Source organism: Fulmarus glacialis, unplaced genomic scaffold (assembly GCF_000690835.1).
Source record: "Fulmarus glacialis isolate BGI_N327 unplaced genomic scaffold, ASM69083v1 scaffold6545, whole genome shotgun sequence".
Taxonomy (NCBI): domain Eukaryota; kingdom Metazoa; phylum Chordata; class Aves; order Procellariiformes; family Procellariidae; genus Fulmarus; species Fulmarus glacialis.
The window spans coordinates 13166-25191 of NW_009212259.1; the positions used below are offsets into that span (position 1 = coordinate 13166).

The 12026-nt window shown below is 41.6% G+C and overlaps 1 protein-coding gene across 1 annotated transcript; it reads left to right on the plus strand.

Annotated features, from left to right (window-relative positions):
• Positions 1 to 1255: 1255 nt before the first annotated feature.
• Positions 1256 to 11714, plus strand: LOC104076808 (lysosomal Pro-X carboxypeptidase-like; the record flags this gene model as incomplete). The annotated part of the gene is made up of 9 exons (XM_009577810.1): positions 1256 to 1313; positions 2060 to 2082; positions 3111 to 3251; positions 4391 to 4492; positions 4811 to 4992; positions 6529 to 6686; positions 8014 to 8186; positions 10599 to 10763; positions 11628 to 11714. Coding segments are annotated over exons 1-9 (1089 nt in total), but the record flags the coding sequence as incomplete, so codon positions are not given.
• Between the last annotated feature and the right edge of the window lie 312 nt (positions 11715 to 12026).

The window sequence follows — 12026 nt, forward strand, 5'->3', positions numbered from 1 at the left end:
TGTATCTTGGGGATTAGATGCACCAAGGATGGTGAATCCCAGGAAGGCTCTGGTGGGAAATGCAACAAAACATTATTCAACCTCTGTAGGGCATTAAGTGGGCATGGCCTTGGGGAGGAAGCGTGCTAAGTTGGTCAAGTAAGGGAGTACCAAGATAAGCACTAAGAGAATAGAAAAAGAAACAACTACTTGAACTACGGGTGAACTATCCTAATTAGCATATTAAAAAACCCACCCACGTGCGGGAAGCCCCCTACCCAACAAAGCCCGTTCCCCAGTGAATATGCGCAGTAAAAAGAAAGGGCACTGTGACTTTAAGCGAAGACGAGGCATTCCAAGAACCAATAGAAGTAAGGGGGACTAAGTGTAAATGTAAAAAGTACTGATAACTGTTGCTCAGAATGTATAAAATGGCTTCTTTTTGTTCTGCTCCCAATTCTCTTTTTCCTTGAGAAATTACAAATCTTAAGTACGTTAACTGTGGTTTGTACCACTTGGGCCTTTTTCTGGGATACCTGGTATCCAGCTAAACGCCAAAAATTCAACAAATCAATAGTTGCAGTTTTACATTCGTGTTCAGTCCTTGCTCCGAGCCAGGTGTCACCAGCACCGACTTACCACGCACCCAGCTCTGACCCCCTGTCGGCAAAGGCAAGATTTTTTACTGCGCACCTGTCTCTAACCCACTGTTGGTAAAAAGATTTTACCATGCGTCTACATGAGAAGCCGTTACTGAAGCTCCAGCCGTGGGCCTTTTTTCTAGGCGTGTCTTACGCAGAGCAATCCCGAAAAGTGGCGATTTACTCTGCGGTCCCTTGCCTGCTTGCAAATACCTCTTATTGTGGCGTTGCACCGTTGCATTGCCTGTCGCCCGTCGGTGGAGAGGAACCGGTGGAGTCCGTGATCAAGAGGTCAGTGCGCGCTGGAGTCCTACCCGGTCCCGTCTCCCATCCGGAATGGCAGGACAGTCTGGGCAAGGCTAGAATGGCAGTCCCATCTGGGTCGTCAAAACTGTTGTCCCTCAAGCAGGGTTCATTACCCGACTGCAATGAGCCAATCTCAGCTAGCTTTGTGGAGTTACCACCTAGCACCTATCTCTGTGCAGACATGGAATAAACAAATATCTCGGCTTTGTGTGTGAGATTGGCTCATTGCACACCGGGTAACGAACCCTGCTTGAGGGACAACATTAGGACCAAAGACTTTTCCAGTTGCTGACCTTGTTCTGCCTTTCTACATCTAATCGCTCTTGATTATGCTTGATGTAGAAAGTAAAACTAAAATTAATAACTCTGCAAATGAAAAAGGAGCAGGTGAGTTGTCAGTGTAAAATAAGCCCAGGACATGTTGTCAACGTTTGAATTCAGAAAAGCATGATAACATCACCATGTATGAGTAAGTAGTAAGTGGTCCCACTGAGCAAAACTGTAGAATATATATAAATTTATGTTTTATCTAGGTCTGGAAGCAGTCACTGAAGTTAACTTATTCAGGGCGAAGACCTTATCTCTTATGTCTGTCAAGACCATGCATAGACCTTCAACTGCTCCTGCTGTTCTGCTAGCAGTGAGCTGCAACGCAACTGTCCTCTCACTTCAGTCCAAGAGTGAGTAAGCTTTGAGGGAGTTTGAAAAAGACACTTAGCAGCAGATTGTGTATCTTAAATAAGACCCAAAGCAAATATAAGTGCATGGTGTGGAGTAGCTGGATCCTGCAGGTCAAGAGTTAGGCTTTCCTGAGCTGCCTGGAGGAATCTGCCTAGCAGTTAGATCACTATGTTAGCAGCATGTCCTTGGATTTGTGTGTGATTTGCTGCTTTTTAACATTAACTTGCAGATCTTCTCAAAACAGGAAATGTGAAAGGTTGGTTCCTGGAGCGCCTGAGAGATTTGGCAGAGTTGTCGGTGTAAAGGCAGATGGGTGAGCAGAGATGTTCAAGCCAGCAGATGTCAGGCTGTTACCACCAGCAAGAAACAATATGAAAGGAAAAGATGATGCTTTGTGCTGACGGAAGTAAAAATTGGGAAATTACAGGTCATCTTCAACTGATGAATAAAAGTAGTGGTGATTTGTGAATACATGGTAATTAAGCAGCATAGCTCTTCTGGACTAGTTTTGTGTTTTGGTTTGGGTTTTTTATTTTTTATAGTAAAAGCCTGTGTGGATATTCCAGAATAAGATTATGCCCGTGCAGGGAGTTACCTTGTAAAAGGGATTGATAAACTTTCCAGCATGGATGAATGCTTGGGGAAGGGTCAGGGGGGATAGTGAATACAAAGTAGTGTGAATAAAAGCTGAAAAACTTAGGAATAGAAATTAAATTTCTAATGAGGTAATAAAGCTAACACTGTGGGCTTTGGTTTAAGTCATGTATATATAGGCTTGCGATATTTATAGGGCAGTGGAAAAAATTGGGGAGGGTATGTAAATTAGTGAAAATTACAAGGAGAGAAGGAGAAGCAGTCCATAAAGCTATGTGAAAAATCTGTCAATAGCACAAGAAGTACAGAGAATTAGTATTTTCCAAGAACTAAAAAACTAACCCCATTTTCTAACAAGAATCTGTTTAAATTTCAACCTTATGCCAAAAGGGGGAGAGAAGGAAGAGGTAGGTTTTTTTGTTTGCTTGTTTGTTTTTGGTTTGTTGGTTGTTGGTTTTTTTAATAAATTATAAAGCTAGTACGGTATTTTCCTAAGACTCAAAAGATTGCGGGGCAGTGACTCTCTTTACTTGTTGATACAGTTTTATTACATCAGATACTTCGTGACACCTCAGCAGATTTGTCTGATTTCCTAAATATATTTAGAATATCTCATGTTAAGTATGATACTATTAAAAGAGCATGGATTTTCTTTTTTTATAGCTGAAAATAACATTTCTTCAGTGTATACACCTGTAATATTGGCTGGTTTCCTTTGTAAAGCAGAAGAATTTTTATGTATTAGGAATCTAAGAATATAAATTAATTCAGCGTCATATTTTTTTAATCTTAGTAAAACTTTCTTGCTTTTCTTTATTTTTTTAACTGCAAAGTGACTGTCAGCACTTGCAGTGGACTCCATTATCAATTTTAGCTTTTCGAACATGTTGTTGTTCCTTGTTCTTGCAGATTGATCACTTTGGATTTGATGAAAATCTTACATTCCAGCAGCGGTATCTAGTAGCAGATCAGCACTGGAAGAAAGACAATGGACCAATACTATTTTATACAGGCAATGAAGGAGACATCACGTGGTTCTGCAACAATACGGTATGTAGAAAATAGATTCTTGATTCTTGAACTACAATCCTTCTTTCCAGTAGTGAAAGATACTGAAAAATGAGGAAGAACAAGGACACAATGTCAGAATATCATTTAAAGAGAAGTTTGTAATGGTTGTTATGATTGTTATAGGAGGAAGAGGAACCTGAAAAAAAAGCATAGAGGGTTTTAGGGGGTCAGGGTCCTATTCGAAGCCTATAGAAATCAAAGGGGTGCACTTGTATTAACTTCCTGGAACAGTGAAGAAAATTTCTAGAGGAAACACTATAAGGTGCCTCCAGCAAAGAATGCAAATTTTTGGACCAAATTACACCTATCCCAGTACTTTGGATTCCCCAAATAAAATGGGAGGTTTTGATGGTTTTTTTTTTCTCCATAAGAAAAATGTGAAGTGAAATGAAGGGGGCTGGAAACCAAAGATAGAGGATTCTTGTTCTCTGACAAGACCTGTGGAAGTTTTTACTTCCCTGACTGATAGAAATGCAGAATGGCGCGCGTGGGCATTTTTCAGCCACTTCAATACAAAGTCCAGTAACACAACAGGAGGTGGCATGTGCTGGGCTCAAAGCAACCAAGGACTGCTTACACACTTTGTTCTGTCAGCAGGTGATCTCTGTCTGCCTGTTTCCATAACTGGTGGTAACAAGCTGCTGTCAACAAGTAATAACAAGTTGTAGTTATTTATTAGTTGAAAATAAGTGTATTGCAATGCTCTAGATTAATGCTTATTGCCAAACAAATTTTGTGTTTTCTGTAATGTAGTCCTAACTCAAATGCATGCTTTTCTCCTGTAGTGTTTTTTATTTCCTATGGATTAAGGTTATGCCATATGATTTCTGGCAGGATTGCCTGTGTGTACTCACAAAACAATACTGCTTAGTATTTTGCAGCATTAAAATATACATATTTTCTTTATATGTGTCCCTCTCTCTGGGTGGATATTTGTTTTGTGTGTTTTCTTACTTCAGTGATACTTTAAAACCATATTGCACTCTGTCTGTATGGTTGTATTTTGATAGTGGTATCTTTTTAATCAAAGAATAGGAGTTGGAATACACTAGACTGAAAGTAGAGACTTTGAAAATAATGAATTCAACTTATTTAAATGTCTATTTTCCTCCAACCAGGGTTTTATGTGGGATGTGGCTGAAGAACTTAATGCCATGTTAGTATTTGCTGAACATAGATATTATGGAGAATCATTGCCCTTTGGGAATGAGTCTTTCAGCGTAAGCATCTTTTTTTCTTCCTTAAATGTGTTCTATACAAATGTAATTCTGCCTATTGTAATTCTTGCCAGTGCAATGACTGTTAGCCTGAGTAAGATTTAGATGTGCTAGAAGCATACAACTATCCTATTTTTGCAACTATCAATTCTAGGATGATAAAAAAAAAAAAGTGGAGATTTTCTAGCACTTCAGGGGACACCTGCAAAGAATATTTCATTCATTATCAGGCACAGATTTAGAACTGGTCAGCTGGGGAACAGAAAGACTGCTGCTGGAAATCACTCCCATGCTGTATATAACCTGCTTTCTTTGTCTCAGGATTCCAAGCATCTGAATTACCTGACATCAGAACAAGCTCTAGCAGACTTCGCAGTACTGGTTGAGTACTTAAAGACGACCATTGCAGGAGCCCGTTACAGTTCTGTCATAGCTATAGGAGGATCTTATGGAGGAATGCTTGCAGCCTGGTTTAGGATGAAGTACCCCCATGTGGTAGTTGGGTGAGTGTACTCATCCTGCTCAGACACAGAGCAGGCATTTGTTACTTCTGTGCTATACGTAGTACAGCACTGGGAAAAGTACCATAATTCAAGCTGGCTTGAATTTTTCGCTATTGGGAGGAGGAATTAAGTTACTTTGAATTTGGGAAGAGGCACTGTTTGCTTAATAAAAACAACTGTAGGTCAGCAGGTACTGTATGGTGTATATTTTCAGAGCTGTGTTAGGTTTGTAAAAACAATTATTATGAACACTGACTTTACATCTAATTTTTTTTAGGGCCACCAGACTTCCTGGTGACTTGAGGCAGGTCTTTAATCTCTTCAGTGCATTAGTTTCCCTCTGGGAAACAAGATTAGTAAATAGAATCAGAGAATAGTTTGGGTTGGAAGGGACCTTTAAAGGTCATCTAGTCCAAGCCCCCTGCCATGGGCAGGGACATCTTCCACTAGATCAGGTTGCTCAGAGCCTTGTCCAACCTGACCTTGAATGTTTCCAGGGATGGGGCATCTACCACCTCTCTGGGCAACCTGTGCCAGTGTTTCACCACCCTCATTGTAAAAAATTTCTTATATCTAGTCTAAGTCTACCCTCTTTTAGTTTAAAACCATTACCCCTTGTCCTGTTGCAACAGGCCCTACTAAAAAGTTTGTCCCCATTTTTCTTATAAGCCCCCTTTAAGTATTGAAAGGCCACAATAAGGTCTTCCTGAAGCCTACTCTTCTCCAAGCTGAACAACCCCAACTCTCTCAGCCTTTCTTCATAGGAGAGGCGTTCCACCCCCCTGATCATTTTTGTGGCCCTCCTCTGGACCCGTTCCAACAGGTCCATGTCTGTCTTGTGCTGAGGGCTCCAGAGCTGGACGCAGTACTCCAGGTGGGGTCTCACCAGAGCAGAGTAGAGGGGCAGAATCACCTCCCTCGACCTACTGGCCACGCTTCTTGTGATGCAGCCCAGGATACTTCTGGGCTGCGAGCACACGCTGCTGGCTCATGTGCAGCTTTTCGTCCACGAATACCCCCAAGCCCTTCTCGGCAGGGCTGCTCTCAATCCTGTCATCCCCCAGACTGTATTGATACGGGGGGTTCACATGGGCCCACTTCTCGAGCTTGTCCAGATCCTTCTGGATGGTATCCCGTCCCTCAGGTGTGTCAACCGCACCTGCTAGAGAGTAGAATTTTGTGGGCAGAGGCTTTCTTCAGTTGAGTTTGCATAATGCCTAGTGAGAAAGACCTAATTACTAGATGAGAATGAAAAATAATAAAGTAAGCAAGTCTGAATTTCTACTTTATGTATTCACTCGTATCTTTGTACTAGAGTCCAAGACTTAGAACCTTCAACAGCCTTTGCATGCAGACCTATGGAATAGGTTTGCAATGTTATGGTTAGTTCACCTAGGGATCAGTGTCCAAGATGAATTATAAATGCTACTTAGATAGTGGCTGTGGGGAGGGTATTGACCAGAGGACAGAAGTTCACTTTGCGGGGGTTCAGGATGCATATGTTTTCCCAAACAATCTTTTTATGTCCCTTTGCAGAGCTCTGGCAGCCTCTGCCCCAATCTGGCAGTTTGGTGATTTGGTTCCGTGTGGCACTTATTTCAGCATAGTGACTAATGATTTCAAAAAGAGTGGGACGGGCTGCTCAGAAAGCATCCGGAATTCCTGGAATGCCATTAACCACCTTTCCTCAACAGGTGAGACCTCACCAACGCTTTTTCAAAGGGTCATAATGTTCAGGATTGTGTTACGACTTCATAAATTCAGCAAGTTTATGTTATGGCTTTGACCTGTATATGTATTGATTTTTTTGAAACTATACTCTTAGTTCTGAAAACTACCAAATGAGCTTAGCATTATTTTTTAAATGTGTGTTTTGTTAGATCACAAGCTTCATTCATACCTGGTGTGATTCAGAACCCAGGTCAAAACATCCCTAAGGTCAGACAGGAGCTGACTCCAGATTGGAACCTCAAGGCTTGTATTCCTTCCTGACAAAGTAGGCCAGATAGTTGCTACTCTAATAAAAATAGTTTAAATACCAACAGAGGCAATATACCAACAGGTATAGAAAATCACTGCAATCCTTATGGATTCAGTGCTAGGGACACAGTTGAACTCGATCTTAAGGGTCTTTTCCAACCTAAATGATTCCATGATTCTACAACAACCTGAAAGGAGGTTGTAATGAGTTGGGTGTCGGTTTCTTTTCCCAGGTAACAAGTGATAGCATGAGAGGAAACAGCCTCAAGTTGTGCCAGGGGAGGTTTAGATTGGATATTAGGAAAAATTGCTTCCCCAGAAGGGTGGTTAAGCATTGGAAGAGGCTGCCCAGGGAAGTGGTTGAGTCGCCATCCCTGGAGGTATTTAAAAGACGTGTAGATGTGGTGCTTAGGGACATGGTTTAGTAGTGGATTTGGCAGTGTTAGGTTTACGGTGGACTCAATGATTTTAAGGGTCTTTTCCAACCTAAATGGTTCTATGATTCTATATCAGATGAGCTCACTGTATAGCAAAGGAATTAAATCTGGAAAAAAAAAAATCTTGCTACTTGAGTTCAGTGTCCTAAAGAGTAAGCCTGGTGTGATAAGTTAGCTAATTAAAATCAGGGAAGCTGAACTGGATGAGTTCTAGACCAGATAAAATAATGAAAGGAAAGGCCAGGAGAGTCCCAGGAGATCTGTCGATTAAGTCCTTGCACTGTGAGCTAGCCGTTTTGAAGTTTTCCTTTTATTGGAAGAAGAGTGCCTTGATGTTACTTGCTATCAAAAAAATGCCAAATGTCTTGCAAATCTGTCTTTTTTTTTTTTTTAAATAATGTTATCTTAGCTGTGACATACCCATACGCTGAAGTATGCAGATTGTATTTCCCTTCACTTAGAGGTGCTGACTAAAATTTGATCTGCTATGCTTGCATGTGTGTGGAATAATTTCACCAGATTAGTTACGCTAAGTGAAATATTTTTTTAGCAGCAGCACAACTGACCTATATGTTAATACATTACTTTTTTTTTTTAATTAAAGACGTGGGTTTACAGTGGCTTTCCAGCACATTCCATTTGTGCAGCCCATTAAAAAATCTTCAGGATGCTGCTATATTGAAAAACTGGCTGAGTGAAACATGGATAAACTTGGCTATGGTGAACTATCCCTATAAAGCTGACTTCTTGCAGCCTCTGCCAGCTTGGCCTATACAGGTAACTAAGAACTAATGTCTTGTAGAATTGACTATTTGGTTTAACTAATTCTCTCCTTCTCTCTCAGTCTGCACCTTTTCCTTTATTTTTGGCTCTGTAGAACCAACATGGCTGAAAAAAGAGAACCAGGGCAGTATCTTCTTGTGCATCAACTGGTTTGTTGACTAACTGCCACTTGTAGGGCTAATGGGTTGCATCAAGAGCCCAGAAGAAAAGTGCCAGGGATGACTGAAAAAACTCAGCTGTCCTGCAGAGTTGTTCTTGAGGAGCATAAATGTTGCGCAAAAAGAACATGTAATTGGAGCTTCTGATGCTATGCTTAGCTGGCAGAGCTATCTCTGTTTGACTGAGGTATAAACCTGTTGTGGTTTAACCCCAGCTGCCAACTAAGCCCCACCCAGCCACTCGCTCACTCCTCCCTGGTGGGATGGGGGAGAGAATCGGAAGGGTAAAAGTGAGAAAACTCGTGGGTTGAGATAAAGACAGTTTAATAGGGAAAGCAAAAGCTGCGTGTGCAAGCAAAGCAAAACAAGAAATTAATTTGCTACTTCCCATTGTTCAGCCATCTCCAGGAAAGCAGGGCTCCATCACGCATAACGGTTACTTGGGGAGACAAATGCCATCACTGGTCCCTGCCTTCCTCTTCCCCAGCTTTATATGCTGAGCATGATGTCATATGGTATGGAATATCCCTTTGGTCAGTTGGGGTCAGCTGTGTCGGCTGTGTCCCCTCCCAACTTCTTGTGACCCCCAGCCTCCTTGCTGGTGGGGTAGGGTGAAAAGCAGAACAGGCCTTGACTCTGTGTGAGCACTGCTCAGCAGTAATGAAAACATCCCTGTGTTATCAACACTGTTTTCAGCACAAATCCAAAACATAGCCCCATGCTAGCTACTGTGAAGAAAATTAACTATCCCAGCCAAAACCAGCACAAAACCTAAAATAGAAAAGACTGCGGCTCATCTGAACAAGCTGATATATGAAATCTGAGTTATTTAAGCTGTTCAGATACTTTTTCTGAAACAGAAGTTCTAATCTGACTCTGAAGGTGAGAAAGGGGGGTAAAATGTGTTTGAGTAGCTGGATATATATGTATGTTGCTTAATCTGTTCTCTGTTGTGGGCTGCCAGTACTTTCTTAGAAATACTGATCTCTTGTCTCTACCACTGAAGCAATCTGAGCTTCAGATACAGGGCTGTCTGCAGCCCTCTGTTCTGCTGTCTGTCTGCAGTGTATATTTCCATGAATTAGGGAGCTTTCCAAGCATCTAATTGCTGAGTTAAGAACTGGTGGCAGAGCTAGCCAAACCATAAAACCTACTTGGAATGGCAAAATGTGGAAGCTGTGCTCTGACGTTGTCTGTGGGGAACAAGGGAGGGATCAGTTTCCTAGTTTCCACAATGAAAATGAGGGGAAAAGATTATACAAGGGAGGGAAGGATAGTAAGTTCACTCCTCAGAAGATGCACAATTTGCATTGGCCATGTGAGTTGTCCCTGTGTGCCTGTGCGCCTGTACTTGAACAGTGTTGGAGTTGCAGTGCATCCTTTGCTCCCAGCAGAGAGTAATTTTGCATTCTTCCCATGGGCTGGGAGCTCAGATTCACAGCTTTTACCCTTCACTCTTCTTGTATTAGTCCCAACTCCATGGGAGCAGGGGTAAGGAGAAAGCCTTGCCAAAGAGAATATTGTTGCTTTAAAGAAATGTTTTAAGATGAAAAAACTTTCTGGGGCAGTAGCTTTTGGGTTTTCTGTTTGTTTTGGTTTTTTTTTTTTTCCCCACTACTTGTGTCCACAGTTAAGATTTTGAATTAAACTCTACCCGAGATTGCTCTTAATTTTTCACTGGCAAAACAGTGTCTTGTTCCACCACTTCATATTTTCCAGCAAAACAGTGTCTTGTTCCACCACTTCATATTTTCCAAACACAAAGTAGTAAGAATTTTGCATGTTGCTGTATAAAAGGACTTAAAAATATTAGAACTTTCCTTACGTGGATGTTTTAATTTGTACTACGGCAAACTGCAGGGAACCCCAATCTCTACCCGGAGCTTTTATTTATGTATTTGCATGTGTTATCTTTCATTACAAAGGAGCTAAATACTCTTTATTCAGTGTTATCTATTTTAAAGAATGGGAAATGGGTTGAAAAGCTTGGTGAATGAAATATTAAGGTTGCACTGTTTTTAAAGTTTTAGTTGGGAAATGTAAAGTTTCAGGTTCCTCATAATAGCATGCGCTATGCAAATGGAATACTGTTTTTTATGATAATGCTTAGGGTATATCGTTGCATAGAAAGACGCTTTCTGGAAGTGGTCTGACTGTACTTTGAAAAGAAATTAATATCCTGTCAGGTGTCATGTATTAATCTTTATTTCTTACAGATTTAGACCCCCCCCTTCTTTCTTCGTTGCAGGAAGTCTGCAAGTTCTTGAAGGATCCCAGTCTCTCCGACAAATTGTTGCTGCAGAATGTTTTTCAGGCAGTAAATTTATATTACAACTATTCAGGAGAAGCCTCATGCTTAGACATGTCCGAGACTGCAACAAAGAATCTGGGCGAGTTGGGTTGGTACTATCAGGTATGCGCTCTATCCTTTCTAAATTGTAACTTGGTGAGGTTTTTTGGGCTAGAGCTGATGAGAATTGTCAAGTCATTTAGCTATCAATATATTGCACCAGATGTAATTGATGTACTGATGACAAATGTAAGCATTAAGCAAGTATGGTTGTAATGGGGAGGCCAAGGCACAAAGGAGAAGCAGCTTTCCCAGGAGGTTTAGGTTGTGTCTTTATTATCTAGCTAATTGTTGAGTTTCAGCTCTTCATATTGACTGAAAATGATGTACAGCAGCAGCACCTTGGTCTTCTAATCCCCACCATCCCAGCTGTCCACTTGAATTTGTGCAAGCAAATATGTCAGGATATGTTGATACTGATTTCTTTCAACTAAAGCTGTTTATCCTGTAGCTTACTGAGACCCAACCTTTCTCATCAAGTAGGTAGCAAAAATAAGATTCCTGTGGTAAGGGTTCCAGGGCATTCTGCTCTCTCCATCCCATTTACTAAGCACATGCAACACACTTATATACAGTCTGTCTTCTGAGGAGCAGGACAGCTGCTTCCAGAAGCAAGGTGTTAAGAATTTGATGTTCAGGTTGTGACCATCTGCTCTTCGCTACTGTCTATGTATTTGTTCCGGACAGCCCCAGGAGATGTGTGGGCTTCAGAAGTTGTCCTCTGAGAAAGGGGGGAAACGCCATATGTGTAACAAAGAATATCGCAACTGGGCTCATCAAAACAACACATCTACTCTGCCGCTTGTTCCCTGCCTGCTTCTGAAGGCATGTGGGAAAGGGGACAAGTAGCAACAGACTGTGAGTTAGATTAATTGCCACGGTGGGGGCTATGTTGCTTCCAGGATATAATTTGGTTTTAATTTTTAGCTAGTATCACTAAGGTATCAGAGAACAGCTAGTGTGAAAGATGAAATTTTTGCTTGGTATCTGTTCTGGCCCATCGACAAGAAGGCTGTAAGGAGGATCCGGGGAACTACAGGCCTGTCAGTCTGACCTCAGTGTCAGGGAGGGTTATGGAGCAGAACATCTTGAGTGCCATCACGTGGCACGTACAGAACAACCAGGTGATCAGGCCCAGTCAGCATGGGTTTATGAAAGGCAGGTGTTGCTTGACTAACCTCATCTCCTTCTATGACAAAGTGACCTGCTTAGTGGATGAGTGACCTGAGGCTGTGGATGTTGTCTACCTAGACTTTAGTAAAGCCTTTGACACTGTTTCCCACACCATTCTCTTGGGGAAACTGGCTGCTCATGGCTTGGACAGGT